At 55.1% G+C, this 24,898-nt stretch overlaps 6 protein-coding genes across 6 annotated transcripts; 2 read left to right on the top strand and 4 right to left on the bottom strand.

Moving 5' to 3' along the window:
- Positions 1 to 450: 450 nt before the first annotated feature.
- BGZ61DRAFT_448964 (VTC domain-containing protein) lies at positions 451 to 3,459 on the bottom strand. Its single transcript, XM_046245538.1, has 3 exons — positions 2,454 to 3,459; positions 819 to 2,389; positions 451 to 769 (listed from the first exon to the last, which is right to left on the bottom strand). Exons 1-3 carry the CDS (start codon positions 3,145 to 3,147, stop codon positions 695 to 697), a joined length of 2,340 nt encoding a protein of 779 aa, XP_046106039.1. The 5' UTR covers positions 3,148 to 3,459; the 3' UTR covers positions 451 to 694.
- Positions 3,460 to 5,383: 1,924 nt separating this feature from the next.
- Positions 5,384 to 12,316, bottom strand: BGZ61DRAFT_210829 (uncharacterized protein). The gene is made up of 3 exons (XM_046238011.1): positions 12,005 to 12,316; positions 11,912 to 11,952; positions 5,384 to 11,857 (listed from the first exon to the last, which is right to left on the bottom strand). The coding sequence occupies exons 1-3, from the start codon at positions 12,181 to 12,183 to the stop codon at positions 5,868 to 5,870; spliced, it is 6,210 nt and encodes a 2,069-aa protein (XP_046106038.1). The 5' UTR covers positions 12,184 to 12,316; the 3' UTR covers positions 5,384 to 5,867.
- Positions 12,317 to 17,317: 5,001 nt separating this feature from the next.
- Positions 17,318 to 18,250, top strand: BGZ61DRAFT_210795 (uncharacterized protein). The gene is made up of 2 exons (XM_046238010.1): positions 17,318 to 17,636; positions 17,730 to 18,250. The coding sequence occupies exons 1-2, from the start codon at positions 17,559 to 17,561 to the stop codon at positions 18,204 to 18,206; spliced, it is 555 nt and encodes a 184-aa protein (XP_046106037.1). The 5' UTR covers positions 17,318 to 17,558; the 3' UTR covers positions 18,207 to 18,250.
- Positions 18,251 to 18,754: 504 nt separating this feature from the next.
- Positions 18,755 to 19,873, top strand: BGZ61DRAFT_348668 (Apc15p protein-domain-containing protein; the record flags this gene model as incomplete). Its single annotated transcript, XM_046240082.1, has 2 exons — positions 18,755 to 18,790; positions 18,845 to 19,873. The coding sequence occupies 2 exons, from the start codon at positions 18,755 to 18,757 to the stop codon at positions 19,871 to 19,873; spliced, it is 1,065 nt and encodes a 354-aa protein (XP_046106036.1).
- Positions 19,874 to 22,136: 2,263 nt separating this feature from the next.
- Positions 22,137 to 23,515, bottom strand: BGZ61DRAFT_448952 (SNARE domain-containing protein). The gene is made up of 3 exons (XM_046245537.1): positions 23,296 to 23,515; positions 22,930 to 23,221; positions 22,137 to 22,796 (listed from the first exon to the last, which is right to left on the bottom strand). Exons 1-3 carry the CDS (start codon positions 23,304 to 23,306, stop codon positions 22,590 to 22,592), a joined length of 510 nt encoding a protein of 169 aa, XP_046106035.1. The 5' UTR covers positions 23,307 to 23,515; the 3' UTR covers positions 22,137 to 22,589.
- A 254-nt stretch (positions 23,516 to 23,769) lies between these two features.
- BGZ61DRAFT_448949 (histone chaperone domain CHZ-domain-containing protein) lies at positions 23,770 to 24,897 on the bottom strand. The gene is made up of 3 exons (XM_046245536.1): positions 24,545 to 24,897; positions 24,478 to 24,490; positions 23,770 to 24,421 (listed from the first exon to the last, which is right to left on the bottom strand). Exons 1-3 carry the CDS (start codon positions 24,695 to 24,697, stop codon positions 24,246 to 24,248), a joined length of 342 nt encoding a protein of 113 aa, XP_046106034.1. The 5' UTR covers positions 24,698 to 24,897; the 3' UTR covers positions 23,770 to 24,245.
- Position 24,898: the final 1 nt, after the last annotated feature.

Genomic DNA, 24,898 nt, shown 5'->3' with positions numbered 1-24,898 from the left:
CAGAAGAGCTAAACTCAGGCCCATCACGGTATCTTCTACCAGGTCCAGGGTTTTTGGCGCAAGATCCAAGGAAGCAGCTTGGAACTACGCCCCCGTCCGAGTTCTTCTTTTCCATACTTCGAATGTGTGCTCTCATATGCTGTCCTTGAGCCTTGACGGTGGTGAATGTTTTGCCGCATGGAACGAACTCTCCGAGCTGGTCGCCATGTCCACAGCACTGATACTCACAAGGATTGCTGAGGGGGAAGACTTGGTCCCGAAGATCCGTTGCTCTTTCGAGAGCATCTTTCTTCGCGCAGTTGTGGGTGTGTTCTGACGCATGATGCAGTTGGGCTAGATCAATGCCACCCTTAGCATACCCCCTAAATCCTAAATCAAGGGAGATACTCCCTCATGAAGCCGAACAGAACCTAGACGAGTCAAATGCACACATCTACATCGTTGAGATGATTGAAATCAATCTTCTCCTCCATACCATGGAGCCATTGCTTGAATTGACTTATATCCTATCCATAGCGACTTTGTCCAGTCCTCCAGCCATTCGCCTCTCACCCTGAGCAAATGCAAAACTCGAACCGGCATTCAACGCCTCTGTATCACTTCAACTCACAATACTATACAGTCTCTGATTTCCTTCTCCCACCTCTTATCAATTTCCATCCCATGCAACCTGTCCATGCATACGCCGCACATCTTAAACCATTCGTAGATCTTCGCTGACAGGCTCATCCGGCACACCGTCATGCATCCGCCCAAAGGCTTCCCGATACTGCATTACAAGTTAGCACTCGTCTTCCACACTTTTGACATAAACTTACTGCGAAGAAAAAGTTGAGGAGCAGGGCCACTATCAAGGAAAAGCTGATGATGATAGGTCCAATCATGTTATCAAAGTCCTTGCCGCTCCGCTCAAGAATCATGGTTCGTCGCGTCTGCAGCATTCCATAGCCCCAGAGTCCTGCAAAGATGGCAATCAAGACGTAAGTGATGCCCATAATCTCAGCAACCGTGTCCTGGCCAGCTGCCGTGTACAGACCCATCGCCAGGCCGCCCTGAAGGATGCAGATGTGCTGCCACTTGAGGAAAGTTCGCTCGTTGGCCAACCATACCTTGGGTTCCACCTTGAGCTCGCCTGAGTTCTTGATCCACTCCGTTGGCTTCACAACACCCTCGGGGAGCGCAGCCGAGGCCCGCTTAGCCTTGGAGTACTTGGACAGCGAGAAACCCGGAATCACCGACGAGAGAGTTCCGTAACCCCTCTCCGGCTCCTCCGTCTGCCTGGAACTGGTCTCTCCCTCCTCTTCTCCGTTGTTCAGTCTCGATACCCGGTTGTTCAGGGAGTGGGACATGGAATCCTTTGACATGCGGTCCGCCAGGTACGACTTGCTCACGGGTGAGCTCTGGGCAGGTCTATACGAGGCTGACTTGCCACCAATTAGGCTGCCCACCGCCATAACATCCTCGGCGTGTTGAGCACGACGCTGCTCCTCCTCCTCGAATACCGCCTGGGGATCCTTGCGGATGTCCGTCTCCAAGTCGCTAAGCCAAAAGGGTAGGTTGTTGACGTAGTCCTCAAACAGAGATGCCACACCGTGGACAAACTTGGAGAATCGTGGGGTGGAGTGGACCAGGTGGGACGCCATGAGGTCCTCAACCCAATGGGGGCGCTTTCGCTGGCCGTCCTCCTTGAGTTTAATCTCGAGTAGAGCGTAGGGGAACCGGTTGACCTCGCTCTGGTTCATCTTCTTGAATGGGAACGTCATCTCGCTGTCGTCAATGTCGAGGCGGTGCCACTCGTTGGGGTCACGGCAGGGGCGGTCCTGGTCCAGGGTGTCCTCACGGATGAAGGCAACATTGGTATCGATGGCAATACGGATGCGGTCGTCGGCAGGCCTCTGGAACGCGGTTCGGAGGTAGTTGGCTCGGAGGACGGGGCTGAGGCCCTTTTGTTGCACGAAATTTTGGATCGTCGAGACCGCCTTCTTGAAAAGATCTTGCTGCTCCACCGTGTAGCTCTTTCTCTTCATCTTCTGGACGGCCTTGTCCAAGTCGTAGTTGCCGTCGATGAAAGTCTTAACGTACTTTTCCTTGATGGAGAACTTGAGCTCCTGGCTCTCGCCCTTGGCATCAATCGTCTTCTGCTCAATAAAAATCTCGGGGCGAGAGCCCAGCTGTCCGTACCAGCGCATACGCAAGGATGAGGCCTCGGTCTGGCGGTTGACCTTTTCACCGTATAGATCGAATTTGGGGCTATCAAAGTAGAGCGAGGTGATGGTAGGAGAGTCGTTGCCGTCAAGCTCTTTGGCGGATTGCTCGCTGTAGACGAGGGAGGGCAAGTGTCGTAGAATGACAGTCTTGACCTCGAGGAGGTTATCGGGATGAACCCAGACTGCAAAGCGTGTTAGTAGATTGGACTCGATGGATTGTTAGGGACTCAAGGGTGAGAGACGTACACTTGTGGGAGGTGTAGCGCTCGCCGTTGTGAGTCTCGCCCTGGGTCTCGAGATCCAGAGGGGGAAGCTGGTCGGTACCATCCTCGAGCTGCTGGCGGATGGCAAAGTACATGATGGAGAGCTTATTGAGGAGAGGCGAGTAGCCCTGCTCCGAGTTGAAGGGGCGCTGGGCCAAGCTCAGCTGCATTATAGGACGGACTTTGTATCGGTCTCCTCGCTTGCGGTCGTGCTTCTTGACAATCTTGAGAAAGCCAGTATAGTTGATGTTGCTGTACTTCTTCAGCTCGCGAACCTCGTTCGTAATGGCGTCGAGCTCGGTCTCGAGGGCGCGGAGGCGAGAGGCGGAGATATCACCCTTCGGGCGGGGAGGTTCGGCTTGGGCACTGGCCTCAGCATCGTCGGTGGCGGACTCGGGGACGGGTTCGGGGGCGAGCTCCTTGAGCTTCTCGAAGGCAGAGTCGACGCGGTGCTTCAGGGCATCTACTCGCTGCTCTTGGAACTTGGCGACCTTGTCGAGCTGGACATTGAAGATTTCGTCGCAGAAGCGCTCCTCGTCATCGGCAGTCCAAGGCTGCTGGGCATCGTCATCGGCCGAGCGGTCCTCGCGGAGCAAGCTCTTGAGCTTGGTGTAGTCGATGTACTTATCCTTCCATTCCGGATAGACGGACTCGCGCAGAGTCCTACCGAAGCGCATGGTCGATAAGGATGCGTCTCGTTATTGTTGGGAATTGGCAGTCGGCAATTGGGGCGAGATGCAAGGTGACGAAGGGTGTGGGTGGTTGAGGTGGTGTTGTTGTTATCGTTGAGGCGCAGAATCACGAGGTCGGATTGAGTGACACAATGATGATGCCGACGACGCGGAGCAAAAGCGACGACAGGGAGAGGGAGAAAAGAAGAATTGAGAGAGACTTCAAAGGGAGAAGAATTAGCCCACGATGCAAAAAGTATTTGCTTAAACCTTGGTCCCGCAGTCGCAGGTGCAGTTTGACGGGTCGCTGGATTCTCGTCGAGCTGAGAGACAAAGGGTAGGAAACCGAGCGGGTGGCCGAGGACAGTGGAGTGGAGTTGGTAGTGGACTGTGGGTCGGTGACAGTGGAGAGCAACGGAGCACGGGTGGGTGTCGCCCACCTGAAGCACAGTTTTTCAGAGGACTCGCCCTCGAGCCAGCCACTGACTTTCGCAGCCAGAGCTCCCTGTCACCGAACGCCAGTGACCTGCAGCAGCGCCATCGGCCCCGCTTGGCTGCGCTGAAGCTCGAGCTTCGCCCTTCGTGATACGTATAATTAGGCGAGCTCAGGCAGTGCGACCTTCGCTCCCAACTCCCGTCGCACAGTATTCTCGCGTCGTATCACCATGTTGCGCAGCTCTCCCGACAGCTGCAGTCCCTGCGACAGTACGTATCAGCAGTACCTGCGTCTACCAGTGGGAACGAGGGATTGCCCAAGCGAGGGTCCGGATTCCCCAGCCGTGACCGAGCCATTGTCCTATCAGGGACAAGCTTGCCGCACGTGCGTTCTAGGCCGCGGCCGAGTGGGCTACTGACGCAGCGGGTAGGCATGCAACCCGATTCCTCGAGATCCTGGAAGATCCCAGTTGTGTTAGTGTGCGTTGCTGTACGTTGCTGTGCGTTGCTGTGCATTGCTGTGAGCTACTGTGAGCTACTACGTAGTACTGTGCGCACCCCAAGATTGCATCCTTGCGAATGACCTGACGCACGTGAGGCCACTGCACCTTCTCGCAGGTCGCAAGGCCCTCAAGCGCTACTGAGGCAAAGACGAACACAGTACTCGGTTCACTGTCGGCCATCCAGACTACGTATGCACTCGACCCGCTTCAACTAACCGAGAGAATGGAGCAGTTTGATCTCGGTCAGCTCTCTTGACCTAGACAACCCAATCCACCGCCGTATAATCACCCGAATCTAGTCCCAATTCATCCCAGCTTCCCTGCACTAGCCCACTCCTCTCCCTCCATTCAGACGCGAGGAGTGACCTAGGTCAAAGGCACCCGAGCTGTCTCATATCTCCGATCTCAATTGATATGTGTTGAAGGGACTAGGCATGAACTACATCCATGCAAGCCATCTGTATGGCGCTCCTACTTTATCTCTACAGCTTAGTGGTTCAATCATATGCCTGGATTTCCATCTCGATCCTTACCTGTCAAGAGGGCACACGACATGTCTCACTCCCCCGTCCAGCTGACAAACTGAGACAGTGAGACACGCATGCATGTCTCGGAATGAGGACGGATTGATTTAGAAGTTATTTGGTTTTTTTTTAGCTCTACTCAAAATCATCAGATAGATTAAAGCCATACAGTATTCTCAAACAGTAGAGATAAACAATAAGTGCTACACCCAGCACCAAAAGAAACAGTAGCTGAACAATAAGGTTGTTACACACTGGTCTCTGCCTGAAGCTTCAATTCAATCCCTCTGACTTCAACCCTGCTGTATGTAGACAATAGGGTCAGTCAACGACCCTGTTGTCTGCAGTCAACGACCTTGCAGATTTAGAAGTTCTAACTTTAGGACTTATTGGCGTTATCTTTATATCCTTATTAATAGGGCTAAGAGAGTATTTATATTTTTAGGCTTTACCTTAATCTTATACTAGGTACGCTTCAGCAGGATTGTCAACGTCTTCTCTGTCTTGGTATTTGTATCCTTTGCGGCCCGGTGCTGGGGCGAAACCCATACCAGCGACGGGAGGTAATGAGTATATCCAGTGGACAAAGCTCGTCGACCACAAGATTCTGGGCCAATCAAGATTTTAAAACCCCTCAGACTCAAGATATAACCGGTAAGTTAGATTGACTCAAGCCTCCAAATATGTGAAAAGGTGGGGAGACATGAAATCGTGTACGAAGGAAATGATCAATTAGAACTTGTTAGATTTACGAGCTTAGCTAAAGATTTAGGGCGCCCTAAATATTACTGTCCCTAGGGTTAATTAGGTCTATAATCTAACAGAACCCATTGACTTTAGATCTTAACTTGTATCAGTCACTCATTATAGACACTCAATGTTTAATAAAATCAATGCCTAACCTATCGAAGCCCAAACATCTACAAATTGGTATAGCAAACAAACCAGAAACAATCCGCACCTCCCTTTTGCGCAAACCCGGAATCCCCCATAATTAGGGTATCGTCATAGGCCCCATTGCTCCCATTTACCTGCCTGCGAAGAGAGAGAAGAGAAATCATCACTATCAAAACACCTCGTAATCTATTTTAGGCCTTGACCTGGCTGAAAATCTCCTGCGCAGTGCGCTTGATGATACCACCAGTAACGGGCAGGCTGGTGCACTGCTCCAGGTACAGATCGATCTCGCGGGCAGACTGGCGACCCTCGTTGATACCCCTGAAGTAATGTTAGCTGTTGGTCTTGTAACGGAAACTCGATAAACTTACCAGACAATAAGGGATTGACCACGGCGGGCATCACCAGCAGCAAACACACCATCGATGTTGGTGCTGTACTTGCCAGGAGGAGTCTTGACGTTCTTGCGAGCATCCTTCTCAATGTCGTCTCCGAGAACCCGAGCCTCGGGGCCGAGGAAACCCATGGCAAGTAGAACAAGATCGGCAGGGAAGAACTGCTGCGAGCCCTCCACCTTCTTCATGTCCCAGCCACCGCTAGGAGACTTGGTCCACTCCACGCGAATGGTGTTGATGCCCTTGACCTTGCCCGTGCCGTCGTCGGTGAACTCCTCGGACATGATGCAGTACTCACGGGGGTCCTTGCCGGTGTGCTGACGGACCTCGGTGTGTCCGTAGTCCACGCGGTAGATGCGAGGCCACTGAGGCCAGGGGTTGTCACGGCCACGCTCAGGCGGGGGTTGAGGAAGCAACTCGAAGTTGGTGACGGACTTGGCACCGTGACGGAGCGAGGTTCCGATGCAGTCATTACCGGTATCACCACCACCAATGACAACGACGTGCTTGTCCTTGGCAGAGAGGTAAGTGTTGTCGGCAAGCTCAGAGTCTAGCAGAGACTTGGTGTTCTTGTGCAGGAACTCCATGGCGTAGTGGATACCTTCGAGCTCACGGCCCTTGATGGGAAGGTCACGGGCAACGGTGGCACCAGTGGCGATAACGACGGCATTGTACTCGGCCCGGAGGTCGTTGAGCGAGGGGTTGCCCTCCTCGCCGACAGCAACACCGGTCTTGAAGTTGATGCCCTCGGCGGCCATAAAGTCGGTACGGCGCTTGACAATGCGCTTGTCAAGTTTCATGTTGGGGATACCGTACATCAGAAGACCACCAAGACGGTCGGCACGCTCGTAGAGAGTTACGTTGTGTCCGGCACGGTTGAGCTGGTCAGCGCAAGCCAGACCTGCGGGACCGGAACCAATGATGGCGACGGTCTTGCCAGTGCGGACCTTGGGAGGTTGAGGAACCATCCATCCCATCTCGAAGCCACGGTCGATAATGGCACACTCGATCGATTTGATACCGACGGGGTCCTCGTTGATGCCCAGGACGCAAGCGCCCTCGCAAGGGGCGGGGCACACACGGCCAGTGAACTCGGGGAAGTTGTTGGTCATGAGCAAACGGTTAAGGGCATCCTTCCACTGGTTTTGAAACACCAATTCGTTCCATTTGGGAATGATATTGGAGATAGGGCATCCAGTCTCGGACTGGCAGAAAGGAACACCACAGTCCATGCAGCGAGCAGACTGGTACTTGAGCTCGTCCTCTTCAAGGCGAGAGCTAAGCTCTGCCCAGTCCTTGAGACGGGTAGTAACAGGTCGGTACTTTTCAGCACGGCGCTTGTACTTCATAAAACCCTTGGTCTTGTCAAGCACCAGAGCGCGTTTCTTCTCGGCAGCGTTGTCGCCAACAGCCTCCTCCAGGTCCAGGAGCTTAGTGGCCTTCTCGGGCTTCTTGGTGTGGACACCAGACACGGCAGGAAGGTTGTACTCGGCTCGCTTGGCCTCGGCAGCCTTGGCCGCCTCTTCCTCCAGGACGCGCTTGTAGTCGACAGGCAGCACCTTGACAAAGCGAGGCAGAGCTCTGTTGAAGTCAACCAGGATGCGAGCCGCACGCTCAGATCCAGTGTAGTGGTGATGGTCCTCGATGAGACCGCGGAGGAAGGCGATCTCGGTGGGATCCTCGACGGCACTGGCCTCAACCATCTCGGTGTTGAGCTTGTTGTGGAAGTCATGGTTGACATCCAGGACATAGGCGATACCACCAGACATACCAGCCGCAAAGTTGCGGCCAGTGTTGCCGAGAATAAGAACTCGGCCACCAGTCATGTACTCGCAGCAGTGGTCACCGACACCCTCAACAACAGCGATGGCTCCGGAGTTTCGGACAGCGAAACGCTCGGCAGCAACACCGCGGAAGAAGCAGCTACCGGTAGTAGCACCGTACAAGCAGACGTTTCCGATCAGGACGTTCTCCTCAGCCTTGAAAACGGCATTGCGGGGAGGGTAGATGATCAAACGACCACCAGACAGACCCTTGCCGACGTAATCGTTGGCATCACCCTCGAGCTCCAGGGTAACACCAGGGGCCAGGAAAGCACCGAATGACTGACCAGCGGAACCCTTGATGTTGACGTGGACGGTGTCCAAGGGGAGACCAGCCTCGCCATATCGCTTGGAGATGTGGTACGAGAGGGAAGTACCCATAGCTCGGTCAGTGTTGACAATGTCACACTCGATTCTCGAGGGGAGACCCTTATCGAGAGTCAACTCCGCCTCGGAGATCAACTTGTTGTCGAGTCGGACGTAGAGCTTGTGGTCCTGCTTGCGGACATTGAAGGTGGCGACACCGGGTCGGAGCTTGTGAGCCGGGGTCAGGAGGAGAGACAGGTCAATGTTGGCAGTCTTGTTGGTTCGCAGGTCGTCGCGCATACGGAGGACCTCGACGTGACCGACCATTTCGTTGATGGTGCGGAAGCCAAGCTGGGCCATGATGGCTCGGAGCTCGTTGGCCACGTAGTAGAAGAAGTTGATGACATGCTCGGGGGTACCGGTAAACTTCTTGCGCAGCTCAGGGTCCTGGGTAGCAATACCAACAGGGCAAGTGTTCAAGTGGCACTTGCGCATAAAGACGCAGCCCATGGCGATGAGAGGAGCGGTAGCAAAGCCCCATTCCTCGGCACCAAGCAGACAGGCAATGGCAACATCACGACCAGTCTTGAGCTGACCGTCAGTCTGCACAACAACACGACCACGGAGGTCGTTGAGAACCAGAGTCTGGTGAGTCTCGGCCAGACCCAACTCCCAAGGGAGACCGGCGTACTTGATACCAGTCCATCGCGAGGCACCGGTACCACCATCGTGACCAGAGATCAGGATGTGGTCGGCCTTGGCCTTGGCGACACCAGAGGCGACGATACCGACACCGACCTCAGACACGAGCTTGACGGAGACTCGGGATCGAGGGCTGGAGCACTTCAGATCGTAGATCAGCTGCTTGAGATCCTCAATGGAGTAAATGTCGTGGTGGGGAGGAGGCGAGATCAAGCCGACACCGGGAGTGGAGTGACGGGTTCGGGCAATGGACTTGGACACCTTGTGGCCGGGAAGCTCACCACCCTCACCGGGCTTGGCACCCTGGGCCATCTTGATCTGAAGCTCGTCGGAATCGGCCAGGTAGGCAGAGGTGACACCGAATCGGCCAGAGGCAACCTGCTTGATGGCCGAACGCATGGTGTCGCCGTTGGGCAGGCGCTCAGATCGCTCAGGATCCTCACCACCCTCACCAGTGTTGGACTTGCCGCCAAGTCGGTTCATGGCAACAGCCAGGGTAGAGTGAGATTCCATGGAGATGGAACCGTAGGACATGGCACCAGTACAGAATCGGCGAACAATGTCAGTCCAGGGCTCGACCTGGTCAATGGGCACAGGGGTGCAGTCGTCAAACTTAAAGTCTAGGAGACCACGGAGGGTGCAGGACTTGATCTGCTCGTACTCAGATCGTGAGTAAGCCTCATAGGACTTGTCGTTCTTGGTGCGAACGGCATCCTGGATGTTGGCAATGGAGGTGGGGTCGTTGACGTGAGGCTCGCCGCCGTCACGCCAGTGGTACTCGCCAGACTCGGGAAGACCAGAGACGCCAACAGTGTATCGCGAGGGGAAACCACGCTCGTGGAATCGGAAACCCTCCTCGGCAATGAGCTCAAAGGTAATACCCTGGATACGCGAGGCAGTGCCCCTGAAGCATCGCTCAACAACGGTCTCGTCGAGACCAAGAGCCTCAAAGATCTGAGCACCCTTGTAAGAGGCGAGGGTAGAGATACCCATCTTGCTCATGACCTTCAGAATACCGCCGTCGCAAGAGTGCTTGTAGTTGCGGATGAGGGCATCGTCGGTGAGCTTCTTCTTGATGAGACCTTCACGGTTCAACTTGAGGATACACTCCATAGCGAGGTAGGGGTTGACAGCATCAGCACCATATCCGAGGAGCACACACATGTGGTGCACTTCACGGGCCTCGGCAGTCTCGACGACAAGAGCAGCCATAGATCGCCACTTGTTGCTGACGAGATGGTGGTGGACCATACCGGAAGCCAGGACGGCTGAAACGGGGATGCGGTCGGCGCTGGTGTTTCTGTCGGAGAGCACAATGATACGATCATGAGCCTCGATGGCAGCAGTAGCCTCATTGCAGATGTAGTCGAGGTGCTTCAGATAACCCTGGACACCCTCGGACTTGGGGAAGGTCAAGTCAATAGTCTTGACAGTCCACTTGGAGTACGTCTCGGGCAAGGTCTTGATAGCATTGAACTCTTGGATGGACAGGATGGGGCTGGGCAGCAAGAGACGGCCGCACTGGGAGGGATGCATCTCAAGCAAGTTGCCCTGGGGGCCAACATAACACTCCAGCGACATGACGATGGACTCTCGGATGGGGTCGATGGGGGGGTTAGTAACCTGGGCGAAGAGCTGTCGGAAGTAATCATAGAGGAGGCGAGGGGCTTGGGTCAAGCAGGCCAGAGGGCCATCGTTACCCATGGAACCCAGAGCCTCCTTCTCGTCAGCAGCCATGGGAGCAAGCAGCAAACTAACCTGCTCATGGGTGTAGCCAAAGGAGAGCAGGAGGGGATCAGACTGGAGGGTCTTGTCATCCAACTTGGGCGCCAGGTCCTTGGACTGCTCGGCAGTCTCGAGGACCTTTGGCAGGGTAATCAATTCACTATCAAGCCAAGCACGGAAGTCTTGTCGACTCGCGACGGCTTCCTTCAGCTCCTTGTCGTCGATGATGCGACCGGCCTGAGTATCGACCAAGAGCATTCGGCCGGGCTGCAGACGGCCCTTTTGGATAACGGACTCGGGCTCAACGGGGATGGTTCCGACTTCAGAGGCACAGATGATGCGGTCATCGTCCATGACGTAGAATCGGCAAGGTCGGAGACCGTTTCGGTCCAGGTTGGCACCGCAGTAACGACCGTCGGCAAAGGTGAAGAGCGCGGGACCGTCCCAGGGCTCCATCTGGCAAGCGGCCCATTCGTAGAATGCAGCCTTCTTAGGGTCCATGTCCTGGTTACCCTGCCACGCCTCGGGGACCATCAGCATGACGGCCTCGGGGAGGGAAAGGACACCGTTGATGGTCAGAAGCTCAAGGACGTTGTCAAAGGCAGCGGAATCAGAACCGCCTTCCTCAACAATGGGGTACATGAGCTCCAGCTCATCCTTGAAGATGTCAGACTGCATGACACCCTCGCGAGCGCGCATCCAGTTCTTGTTTCCACGCAGGGTATTGATTTCACCGTTGTGGGCAGCCCATCGCAGGGGCTGAGCACGGTCCCAGGAGGGAAAGGTGTTGGTCGAAAACCGAGAGTGGACGAGGGCAAAGTGAGCCTCGTAGTCGGCGTTGACCAGATCGTGGTAGTATGAGTAAACCTGAACGGGGGCTAGCTGACCCTTGTAAACAATGTTCTTGTTAGACAGGGAGCAGATGTAGAACCAGTTGTGCAGACCGATGCTCTGGGTAGCACGCTTCCGCAGAATGTACAACTGTCGCTCGAATTGGCGGTCGTCAAATTTCTCCGGGTCGGTCTCTTCAGGAGCAACGCCAGTGCCATAGGCAGAGACGAGGACAACGAAGGGCTGGAGGATGATGGGCTCGCGCGACTTTGCGGCGGGTCCAAGAAGGGTCGAGTCGACGGGGGGCCGCCGCCATCCCAAAACTCGGAGGCCCAATGAGTCGGCAACATCTTCCAGCTGCCTCTTGGACTCGTCAAGAGTCTCCTCGTCGGGCTTGAAGAACAAGTTTCCAACAGCGTACTGGCCTAGAGGGGGCAACTTAATGTCCTCCTCCTTTTCAAAGTTCTTGATAAAGAACCGGTGGGGGATAGATGTCATGACACCGGCACCGTCACCATCTCGAGCATCCGAACCCACGGCACCGCGATGGGTCATGTTGCACAGAAGGTTTCGAGCTGCAATTGGTCAACTTTTGCTCGTGCATAGGCAAGCGGACGAATGAGACTTACCATCGCTGACAATCTTGTGGCTAGCCTTGCCCTTGATGTGGCTGTCGTTGTGTCAATCCAATGCAACTTGCCGTCTATCCGAGATTCACTTACCAGGCAAAACCGACACCACAGGCATCCTTCTCGAGGGAAGGGTCATACAGACCCTGCTTCACCGGCAGCGCGCCAGCCCAAGAGTCATTGTTCTCAGTCTGATACTCGAATGGGCTGTAGGTCTGTTGCTCAGCGTCGATATGGATCTGTCGGTCGTCGAATTCCTCGGTTAGGCCCATGCTAGGCGACCGGGTTGAGGTGGGGTTGGTGGGGGTTGGTGGGGGTCGGAGGATCGCGGGGCACCTCGTGAGAGCAGCGAGGGCCACTCTTTAGCGGAGATCTGGGCGGAGGAGCGGATTAGCATGGACGGAGCCTCAAAATGCATAAACACGGCCAAGGCAGTAGAAAGAGACGACAGCGCATCAATCGGAACCGGAGACCGTAGGGGAAATTATAGCCGCGCCAGAAGGGACCCAGGTGCAGCGAGGGGGTCGTGTCATTGATCAATGTCTGCCGGCATCGGGCCCATGGAGTGGCGCGCTCCAGATAAGAGAAAATCCGGCGATAGTGACCATCCCCACGATGGGCAAGGCCCCCCGCCAGGCCGCGGCTCGCCCCTCCGAATGAGTTTGTGCGTTTCTGAATCAAGGGCAAGCCAATCCTGGCGGCGCAGGCCTCGGGAGTCCAACGAGTTCCGTGTCCCTGATTTCGCAGCCTCTCGTCCGGAACGCGCCAAATGCAGGAAAGGTTCGCGCAGCCGCGATGGCCAAGCTTCCACAGCTTTCTCCTTTGGGCCTATGGCCCACTGTGTGGTCCCTTGAGTCTGGGTAGCCCTTCTCTCCGGCGCACAGCGTGGGACACTGGGGCGACAGCCAATAATGGCCCGCACAATGGCAACCAGACATGCGGCTAAGACATGGACCACCCAAAGACGCCGGGGGGGGACGTCACCTCGGGGATACCACACATGGAGAAGAGCGCCACGCGCGCCTGGGAGCTGCAGGCTGGACGGGCGGTTGCTGTATTTGGATGTTTGGAACGTGCTGGGTTAGCTGTCCGCGGAAACATGTGATGTTGTGGTTCCGACGCCAGCAAAGCTCGTCAGCGGCAGCGACGGATGTCTGTGGTCTGCCTTTGCCGGCTGTTGATAATGCGAGTCTCGGCTGATCGAATCGAGGCGGTCCATGGGCGGGAAGCGGGAGAGGCAGGGGAGCGTGGGACGGATAGTAGCGAGGATGGGGAACAAAGCATCAAGCGCGCACGTCTTTCGACTTACCAGGAAGAAACTTGGTCCTCTGTCGAGAGCAATGGGTATCAACGGCCACTGTCTCGCAGTGGCGTGGCAGGCAGTTTTTTAGATGGGAGAAGAGAGCGCGGGAGAGGACAAGGCGGGAAGAAGAAGAGGGCGAGAGAGGAAGAAGGAGGAGGGGGAGGGCAACTCTCATGCTTTTATGGAATGGAGGGATCTCCAGGCGTTGCCAGCTGGCGTAGCCAACTCCGTCCGTCGGCAGCAGCTAAAAGGTACCCAACCTACTTTACTCGAGTCGCCTCACGGTTACGGCTGGAGCACGGCTGCGGCAGCGCCAACTCAGTGTGATTCACTTGCTCTTGGGTGGGCTGGGTCGAGTCAACGGAACTAGGTCTAGGTCCGGACGGCGGAGCGACGATTCGGAGCCAAGCCCAACGACGAAAATGGGCGACCGAGAAAAAAAAAACCAATGGAGCGGCTACGGGCTACGGGGGTTTGAAAAAATTACCAGGGGGCAGGGTACGAGGGAGAAGGAGGGGGGGGGGCAAAGAGGGCTTCCGGCTAAGGGCTCCTCAGTGACGAGGGACGAGGACGAGGGAGCGATGGTGGTGAAAGTGAAGACGGCCACGGCGAGACTGGCGCAGGGAAGCAAGCGTCAAGGTGCAGTCAAGTGGGGGGCGATGATGATGGGGCGCTCGAGTGGGGAGTCGAGGGGCCGACGAGGGGCCCAGGCTCTGGAGGCGAATGCTGGGCCAGGATGGGGAAGCGCAGAGAGCTTTCAAGCAATAGCAACGAGGCACCACCAGCAAAACCACCACCAGAGCCGTCCCGTCCATCCTGCTGTGCTTCAAGCGCCGCCTCGGGCCCCTGTTCCCATCCATCCAGGGCTCCAGGGCTCAGAGCTCCAGGGCTGCGTTAGCGCATGGGGAGACCCCCCAAAGCCCACGCCACGCCTTCTGCTGGGGGACGCCCAGACGAACTCCTCCTACGTCTCCGGCGTGCCGCCAGGCCCAAGTGGGCGCACACCCACCCTGCCGTGGCCCGATTTACCTTGGTGGCCCCCGTTGGTGGCCCTCGATGATCCCGTAAAAGCCCCAAGAGCACATGCCAGAAAAACACGCAGGCAAATGAGGTCGAGGGCATTTGCACGACGCTCCCGTCATTGACATGCCATGCCGTCTCCGGGGCCACCCACCGACGAGACAACCATAAGCCAGGACAGCCATGACAACCAGGGCCACATCCCTCGTCTCCCCGTCCTCTCCTTCGGCAACCCTCCGGGGCCCCAGGTGCCGCCCATTGCATCGGGCTTTTCTTCCACCTGCCTGCTGCCGATGCGCGGAGTCCGGAACGACGTCCGAATCCAGCATCCAAACAACATGATGCCTCTGCCGCCCCCTTATTGGGGTTCGTCCTTGTCCTTGTCCTTGTCCACGCCCTGGTTCGATGTGCTTGTTTCTAGCTGTGGATTGTGGATTTCACCATGTCCATTGTGTGGCAATCACTTTTTTTTCTTCCAAAATCGCCCGTCTCCGAGACGTGGTAGCCTGCGCTGACGTCGGCGTGGCCTAGGGTCTAAGGCTTGGGGATAGCGGCATGGGCACTAAGTTACACCATGGACAAACAAGGGCTGGGTTGGGTGTCTCCATCCCGCCATCCCGCCACCCCTCCAACCCTCCACGCCGAATGCCTCGTTTCCTCCATAGGCCATCCCGTCTAGCCCTCCAAGCTACGGCTTGTGCCCCTCCATCCTCCCATTCATCCATTCATCCATCCATCCATCCATCCACCCTCCATCTAGGTCGGCATGTCGGACTAGAGGATCTTGCTTTCCGGCAAATTCTGTGCAGCAGGTTAAACCGAAATGCCTAGTTGGTTAAGGTGGGCTGGCGTTGTGAATGGGGGACGAGATGGAGGTAGTCTCCGGAGATGATGGGCAACCCCTCATTCCGATCTACTCTCCGCAGGCGCCATCTGCCTACGACGTAAGTTACGTACGAAGTCGGTAAACGACAGCATACGATCCGCCACGGCGTAATTTACGTACGATGCAGCTAACACGACAACTTGCAACACGTCGCGTAGATGGTTTACGTACCATGTCGCAGCTTCTAATATCCCACTGCATAATTTACGTACGGAGTAGGTAACAAGACAGCTTGCAACTCGTCCGCCAGGTTGTGACACTGTGACACGCTACATTAGTGCAGAAGTGATTGGAAGGCACGGAAGGAAAGTTTCCATATCCTGGTGCTGCCTTCCACCTCGGGATCGTCTATCCATTGCTGACCGAAACAACATGTCAATGCCACCCACTTCTCTTCACCGACTCGCTAAATCAGGGCATCTCAATATGTCCCCGGAGTAGGTAATCAAACCCTCTCACGTCATTGCCTGATTCTGATCCTTTTACCATGGCCTGGCGTGACAATACCGCTGAGCGGCAGGGCTTCACCGACCGGTCAGAGTCAATCAATTTCGCCTGGTGGATACACAACAAGCAGCCTGCTGTGATGTGTCTTTCAGCCGTCCCCTGCCTGGTCGTTTCTCCTCGGGGCCCCGTGTTCGCACTCCATGCTCGTTTCTCCCCGCGCCCAGATCGGCTGGAGCGACAAACGAGAAAACAGATCCCCCCTTCTCGCCCAATCACCTGCCGCTTATTTCGGCCTCGTCGTGGCATCTATCTCCTATCCGTCGTTGGCTTGAAAGGGTTTGCAACACAGTTCGTGTAAGAGAAATCCGGCCGAGGGAACGGAGGCTTCGCCGCGATCCAGGAGCCAGCCTCCACGCCAGCACCCCACATGGAGCTGCAGCCACGGCCAGGGTGGTTTGGACATCCGTGCGACGCCGCCTGGAACGTTAAACCTAATGGACAAGGGTGAAGTTGACGTCCAACTTGCGACACCAATCATGGCCCGGCATTTTCAAAGCCAGCGCCGCCGATGTCGCGCCCACGCCCAATCCCGAAGGATGAGCCATGTGCTGCGCTGGCCCGGGGAGCCATTGACGTACAGGTGCTGCGCGGGGGAGCTAGATGTGCCTATGATTCGTCCGCAACTCAATCTCCATGGTCCATCGGCCTGCAACTGAAAACGACGTGCCCGAAAAGCTGGATGCCCATCGGCGCCGGTGGTGAGATTCCAGCGAGTCAGGACCAAGACGTGTGCCCTACGCCTCAACACACCCCTACAGACATGCACCAGACATGTGCTACGGGACTTGCTCGCTTGCACACCCTTTCGTTGCGAAAAAGCTTCCATTTCACCAGGGTATCAAGAAAGCACAGCGCAGCCGGGTTAGGTTTTGCTCGTGGAACAGGGTTCGGGGCTACAGACGCAGTGTTGGTCCTTGGATTTACTCTCCCCTCACATCGTCCGCGTTTCTGACGGTATCGAGACGGCGGACAGCGCCATTAACAGATGACACGGTGCCGCAGCTCATAATGGATCCCTCGCCGTCGCCTCACCTGGCGGATCTTCGGCCAAAAAGGCCAAACAAGCCGAGCATCCACCTCAGGTTGCTGGCGTGAGGAGCAGGCCACTCGTACTGGTGTGATTTGGGATCCAACCAGAGGCAGAGCTTGGACGGGCCAGCCAGGGTTCACCAAGAATGCGTTTTTCCTTGTCAGCTTGGCCTTGAAGGTTGGCCAAACTGACGTCGGACAAGTCTGCCATCTCACACCATTATCGCACAGTCAAAACATGGACATCAAAAAATTGGGGGGCACGGCCAATCACGGGCCTGGCGTTAAGATGCTTCTCTTATCTCGCTCCAACCAGCGCTGCCCGTCCCGCCCTAGCCCGCCTCTTCGCGACTTTCTACACTAAAACGGAAGAAGCTCGTGCCGGAGACTCATCGGCAACCAGGGTGCAGATCGTCTAGTGGGATTTAGTGGGATTTAGTCTGCGCCATCGCACAGATGCACGCACTGTCTCACCACGGGCTCGGGAGTCCTGCGCAGGCGTGGTGCTGCCCTGCCCTGCAACCTCCTGCGAGGTTCTTGTGCAGGAAGACGTCACTTCTTTGGGAAATTTGAACCGACAAGGCGATTCGTCCATCAAAGATGGGGTTGAGATGAGGGTTGCGTCCCCTTGACCAGGCTATGCCTGCTACGCCCCAGGCCGCTTGGAGGTATGTTGTGCACCAGCCGACGGATAATTACTTACCAAACACACCCACGTGTGGCATGTCATAAATCCAAACCTCTCCTAGCATATATGTTGTCCTCTGGGCAGGCATCTGGCTCGTTAAACCGGATCTCGTTCCTACCGCCCCGAGGTTCGTATATATGGTTCTACCGAGCTCTCGATCACTCGACCCAGGCGGCGTTCGCCCTCCGCTGGCCATGGGACGCCATAGGATGTCATGGGGATGACGATGAGGATCATGACAACTTCCCGAGCCCCATATCCTCCACAGCATGTCCATTCTTTCCCGCTGTCCGTGAGTTGCTTGCCCGTTCTCCCTAGCGCCTTGCCAGGGTCTTATCTCTCGCCTCCGTTCTGCAGAAACGGCGCCCGCTCAATGTTTAGATAGGCGCAAATCAAGTCGAGGCATTATAAATATGAAAGGAGCGGCTGCTCAAGCGGAGCCCTTCCAGAGTGGAGGAGGTTGAGTTCGGGCAATTGTGAGCGGCCGAGGTCGGCGGTGCTAACATCAAATCGCATTTGCATGGACGTTACGGAGGTGCGGAGCAGACTCAGTCGACTGAGGACCGCAGCTCGGCCGCTATCTGAATTCCGGCAAGAAACGCCGTTCCCTCGTTACGCGGACATCGGCGGCACCCACTGGCCGACTGCCCGCCTGCGTCGTTGCCTGCATTCTCCGAGACCGCCGATCCCGAATTCTCCCGACATCCTCCACCGTTCAACGTTACTCTTAACCCCGACCTACAGAACTGGCCCTGGCCGTTTGCAGAAGGACCTAGCGCATGAGCGGAAGCGTGGCTGCAGGAGGCAGGAGAGGAGCGACAAGGCAGCACCACTGAGCGCCTTCACTTACCTCACGAAATGAATAACTCTTCCGCCGTTTGGAAACGGCCTGCGCGGCGGTGGCGACAATTCCGTGGGCTTGGCCCAAAGCGGTGAGGAGACGTGCAACTTCAGAGACAACAAGCCGGATCGTTGCCTCGCTTCATTTCCGCGAAACAGCAGACCATCCCGTCACCCAGCACGTAGCACTCAGGACTCAGCCCAGCACCGTTCGGCAAACGAATATGATCGCCGAGCCGCTCCAGCCGCTGCAACGGGGTTGCCCCCATTCGGAGCCAAGGTCTAGACCCAGAACTCTGTCCTGACCCATCATCGTAGTCATTCCGCCCCTCGACCAATGCGAGACTCGGGCATTCGAATTACAGGTTTCTGGACAAAATCATGACGGGCTTTCAGTGTCGCCATTTTGACAGGGGGCGCATCTTGGCTGGCGGCTATTACGCGCGACCCCGCGCCTACCGCGTGACCTGCCCCGCACCTTGTTGTCCTCATGGCACCCTGGTGCTCTATTTCGAAACCACCAACCTGCACCCACGCGTCTGCCGCTGAACGCGTGCTGGAGCTGGCCAAATGTTCACCACACTCCCAGATTTTACCCCGCGAGATGTATGGTTCCTTGGGTATCGCATCACACCGTTGCGTCATCTGACACTCATATAGTCGCATTCCTTGTGGTATAGGTCTTCTCGCAGCCCATTGACTCCACAAGGGCCTGTCGACAACCATCACCACGGAGACCCCCACAGCCACCATCATGGCAGCAACCACTCGCGCCAACGTGGCCACGCTCTCGAGCGCTCAGCCCTCGCTCGCCTTGCTGCAGACGAGCAGTATATGCAACGCAGACGACTGAATGTCCAGAATTACGGCAGCGGCTGGCTGAGGCCCCCTGGTGTTCCTAAGACACTACATCAGCTGCGCGAGGAGAAACGAGAACAAGAAGAGCACCAGGAAGCGATGCGTCGGGAACAGCTAGCCCAAGAACTTGCGGAGGCGGAGGCAGAGGCCAACCCGGAGAATGGAATGATGGATGACGTCCAATTGGATGGGGCCCAGGACCTAGACGATGAGATTCCAGATGCCGATGATGAGTTTGGATTGCACGACGATGATGATGACGATGACGAAGAAGAGGATGAGGAGGATCTAGATGAGGACGAGGGCGGTGAGGCCGAGGAAGATGCAGACGAGTCGGTTTTGAGAGAGGAGCGGCAAAACGACCTCATGGCTGCACGCATGAGGATGAACGACGATGCCTTCCGAGAAGCTCTCGCTCGCGGAGACCCCGACGGGGAAGGGATGTACGGTGGGGATGAGGAGATTGAAGAGGAAGAGCAGGGCCATATGTTAGATGAGGACGACTTCGCCCAAGAGGGAACCGACGACGGTCTAGGCGTAGACATGGACGCAGATCTTGACGACGACATTCCCGAGGCTGAGAGCGGCGGCTACGAGCACACCGACTCCGAGGCCGAGTTTACGAGTAGCAGTGAAGAGCAGGACGACGACGATGAGGATGATGCCGACATTAGCTTCGCGCCTCGCTCTGCCGCCCTCGCACCGCCGCAGTCTCCAACCCTCCAAGGCCGCTCGAGCATCGGCCGTCCCAGCATGGACCTAAGCAATCTCCTCTCCCAGGATGGCAGCAGCTTCATGGAAAGTAGCCCTGCCGGTCGCCGCGGCCGCTAGTAATGACCTGTACGACATAGACCGGAGGACACCCATAAAGTGTTCAATATACCCATACCACGTTTTCCTCGTTATTAATACAAACTAAAGGATTCAATCCACATGTCTTTCATACGGGAGTGCTGTTATTCGCTCTCGTTGTACAAACAAGATGGGTGAAACAAAGACTTCGCCTAGGTTGTGTGTATGAAGAAACCGAGAGATTCTAGGGAGGTACTCATATATGCTAAGAGAATAAATATAAATGGCCCAAATATTGTATAAACAGTTTTCTATAATTATTAATACAGTGTTGGTTAAAGAATATCGTTGTTCTTATATTCTTTTGTTTTACAAAGACATGCCAATTTATCCCCATTTTGAGACGTCCAAATATGCAGCACCGACTAAATTAGGGAAGTTGACAATGAAATCTCGACCCTAAGTTTCCTCAACTCACGCTTATTTCGAACGTTGTCGCTGGAACACAAGACGCAGCGTGTAGCCTGGATGGTGTCGGGCTCCAAACAGCGCATCCTTGGGACTGGAGGCTGTTGAAATCGAAACGAACATTATGATAATTACCAGGAGATGAATACCAAGATGAGATCGCGAATGCCCAACTTACCTCCAGCTCCTCTGCAATTTTGACAGAGAGTTCATCCGTGAGTGGGTGTCGAATGGAAGAAAAGAGGATTCACCTCCGGTAATGCTGTACCGTCCATCCAGAGTGTAGATCATGGCCGATGCAGTCGACATTCTGCGACTTTTCTATCAAGTAATGCTGGACAGTAACCACATTAACAAGGCTCTTTACCGGGGTACAGACAAGGGGTTCGAAGCCAGCTGCCCAGCCGGATCATTAGGAACGACTGTAGCAGTAACGCGCTCAGCTACAGTCTTGTTGATAGTGGTACTGGTTTTACAGGCCTCGGTGATTTCCGTTTGTCGCTTTCTCCCAAGCAAGTAGCAGTGGTTCACTATCGCCAGCAGTTTTGGCTCCCTGTTTATCATCCGCGCTTTCCTCTTCCTCCTTATCAGAGAGGAGCTCATCCCACCCATCACTACCAGGCCATATCTCGAGGTGGGTTTAGTCATGGGAGATGGCCCGAAGTGATATAGTACGGGATGAGGCGCAAAGAGGAGACGTATCTTGCGCTGCAACAGGAGTGCAGTAGAAGTGTTCCTTCGCATCGCCGACTACTCAGGCCAAGTTCTACGTGGTTGGTCACCAGGCCCGATAGCCAACCGTCTCAACCCGCTCAGCAATTTTATCCTGGCCTTCGACTCCAACTTTCGAAACCATCTTATTGCTATGTAGCAGCACATTTAGGCAGCGTAGAATTTTAGGGCAGCAGCAAGGTCAATTCCCCAGCTACCTAATTCAAAATTAAGTTTGCAAATATCAGCTACCAAGGTAGTCAGAATCACTCCTAAAAAAACACTCATAATCCTTAGACAGTAATAACCATGATGCTTAGACGGCAATAATCATAACCCTTAGACAGTAATATATATAATCCGAAGGCGGATCGCAGCACCGGTCGCTGCGAACCCGCGTGTAAACCCCCGACGGCTCCTCTACGACCCAGAGGCAGCCGAGACCGGAAGACGGGCAAATGCATATCATGCAACCTGGACAAGGCTGGTGACGAGATTACCAGTACAGACCTGATGACAACAACGAGCCCTCTGAGGTAGCAGAGCGAAATCGCAGCGAGGTTTTTATCCTATAGCTAGATAGCTAGAAGGTTTTTCCTCTCTGAATTAGGTGAAGGAGTTCTATAGGCCTAGATATAGGTAAAATAGCGTATACTAAATAAATAAATAAATATATATAATCCTTAGGCCGTAATAACCATGATCCTTAGACCGCAAAAGCCATAACCCTTAGACAATAATATCTATAATTCTTATACAGTAATAAGCCCCACAGTGTTTATTTTTCATTTCTTCTCTTATTTTCTCGATAATCCCTTCCCCTTATTGACATCCAAGACTCATACATACACATGAACCCGGTGTGGGTATATTATTCAAGGTGATGCACTCCTTCAAGCTATATAATACTTGTACGTGCAAGTAACATCCAAGAAAAGATGCGAAAGTAGTCAACCAAAAAGGCAAGCCTCTGAAACTAAGAGAGAATCCCCCCAACAGCTACATCTCTATAGATTCCGTCAAGGGCCCTTCATATCAAGTTAGCATCTAGTTCTTTACGCCTCGTCCGTAACGGATGGCCTGAAGCGCAGGTTGCACATATCAAAGATCAAACTTAGAAAGAGGTCCACATGTCTTTCCCAGTTATTAATATAAATAAAGTCTTCAAACCCTTGTCTGTCCTTTATATCGAAGAAACAAATGCCAAACATAACATGCGCTGTGGCGGGTAATCCTAATATTACAATCTTTGTACGGTGACAGAACGTCGTTGTCGTGCTTTTCCTCCAAGGGCGCAGCCCTTGATCCCGTATTACCATGATGCAAAAGGCGGTTGAAAAATCGTCAAAACTCCCGTACCAACAACGCCGTCCGAGAATGCATCCATAAATGCCAGCTGTCGTCTTTCCGTCTCTGCCGAGGCGTCCGCTCCACTTTAGGATGGTCCTGTCCATTCATCTAGGCCGCGTTCCTCTTTTGTCTCGTTTCGGTAATTCGCCGAGGTGATGCTAGATCTCCCGCGGTCGTCTCGAGTGCGTCGAAGCGTGTGTGTTGCGTGTCATGATGGTTGTGCAGTTTAAAATAGCCAGACGTACATGAAGAGCATGATGACAGCGGAAAAGAAAGCAATCCAGACTTTCCAGCTCACACCAGTGCGCTCAGCCATCAGCAACATGCGGTTCATGGTGCCACGGAGGCGTAGACGGGTCGAGTCGAAGGAGTCGTTCATCTTCTCGGCAAGGGCGGAGGAGTCGCGAATTTCGTCGCCGATAGCAACCGTCATCTGTATTGCATATGGTCAGTCCTTATCCTCTTTCGCATGTCCAGCGGTACCAGAACCCCATGTCGTCGCAAGTGGTTCTTCTGGTAGTGGCCGGTTGTGTTGTGTGGTAGGTGACGACAAGGGGCAAACTCACAGTCTTCAAGATCTTGACTTTGCCGAGGATGCCCTCCACCTGCGCATCGTTCTGGCTCTCCAGCTCGTTCAGAACCGCATCGCTATACTGGCCCCTGCGGTTTGGCGTCGCCGGCCGAAAGCCCTTGCCACCGTTGGCGTCGAGGCCGCCATTGCTCGCCGGCGCCCCGTAACCCCCGTATCCATACCCGCGACTCGGGCTCGCGCTGACGGGTCGCCGGGCCCCGTCCCCCGTGTAGCCGTCGAAGAGCGCACTGCGCGAGTCGCGCTGGTGCAGAGACGACGCGCCGAACCTGTTGATCGCCGTGGTGGTTAGTCGCTGGTCGGTGACGTACAGGAGGGGAGACGGATGCGCTAGAGGACGTACCTTTGCGCCATGGCCGGGCGGGAAACGTGTTGGTCAGAGTGAGACGATGGGAGATGGCTGGACCGGACCAGGGAAGAGCAAGAGAATAGGAACGGAAGAAGATGAGCAAAATTTCGAGGGGGCTCGCGAATCTGGAGGTTTGGGTTGGGATAGGCAAGATAGGAATAGACACGAAACCCTGTCGTTTTCCGAACAGGCTAGGTGTTCGCTCAGCGTTCTGATGGGCCGCCATTATCCATTTTATTAGGGGGGAGGTGCGCTCCGGGAGGGGTGTCCCGGTGGCCACAGCAGCCGAGGTACCTGTCTTACCGCCTTACCGCCTCGTGTCCAGAGGTACCTTGCAGTCGTGCAGTGTTCATACTGGCCGTGCCTTCGCCGGTCCAATGGCATCGAGGCCAACGCCACCCGGTTTTGATGGACGAAATCGACATGGCACTGACTAGAACTCTGCGCATTTTTCAATGTGCCGAGTCCGCAGCGTCGGGGTGGGAGACGTGCGTTGGCCTGAGCGACTCCGTTGTGCGAGCATGAGACCGCTGAGATGTGCTGCAGGGAGCATGATGCTCGAAACGGCAGCACTAAGCTGTCGCGGGGTTGCATCCATTCACAGTCGTGCACGGCACTCACACTGCTTGCACGCCACTACGTTCATGGTCATTCGTCAGGCTACTTGTAATAGAACCGAGGGGCTTGCATCTGTTGTGTATGCCTTTCAATTGCTCGTTGCATATTATAGATACCAAGCTAAAGTACCATGCAAAGCAGATAGTCCTAGAGGTGGTTGATGATATCCACGTGTCTGGGGTATCCGCCTAGATCCTAATCCTGGATCCAAGCAAACCAGCATATCCATTGCATCCCCATGCTTTTGTTACCGGTTCATAATGCCATTCCTTCATCCATCAAACTGCATACGCATGCCTGCTATCGTCAATTCCATCTGACCCTGTTTAGTCGGACATCTTGACATCCTCATCCGGGGGCTGGAAGTCCTCGTCCTCCTCCTCGTCGTAGTCGTCCTCGGGGTGCTCCTCAGCGGCCTTGGCGAAGTCGATGGTCTGACCACGGGTGCGGCGTCCGCCATCAACAATATTGTTCAGGTCAATCTCCTCCATGCCGTCCTCCTCTGCGCATACGTGGTTAGCATAGGTCCAAGTCTAAGAGATGCCGAGAGGCGCATACCGGGCTCAGGAACCTAAAGGTCTTATATTAGCAACTGCGCAAACGCCATAGCGGGGGTTCAACTAACCTCCTCATCCTCATCATCGTCATCCTCATCGTCGTCATCCTCGTCCATGGCAGCGTCCTCGGCAGGGAAGTCGGCAACAGCCTTGCCCTTGCCCTTGCTCTCAGCAAAGGCGTCCTCGTTGGACTGAGGGATGGTGGTGCCGTTGTCAGCCATCTTAACGGTGTGTAGAAGACTTGCGGTGGGGAAGTATTCGAGGAACGAAGTTGTGGGGTTTTGCGGAGAGAAGAATTGGGAGATGGTTTATGCAAGAGTGAGAGTGAAGATGCACTTGAAATGGGGGTGAGCTCCAGGTGGACTCGGGGACTGGCGCTTGCGACCAGCTTTTAAAGAAGGCGCATGCGACGCCCAGCCGAT

The sequence above is a fragment of the Ilyonectria robusta genome (genome assembly GCF_021365365.1).
Source record: "Ilyonectria robusta strain PMI_751 chromosome Unknown BGZ61scaffold_7, whole genome shotgun sequence".
Classification (NCBI taxonomy): Eukaryota; Fungi; Ascomycota; class Sordariomycetes; order Hypocreales; family Nectriaceae; genus Ilyonectria; species Ilyonectria robusta.
Note: the sequence above shows the minus strand (reverse complement) of the source record. Positions and strands in the feature narration are given on the sequence as shown.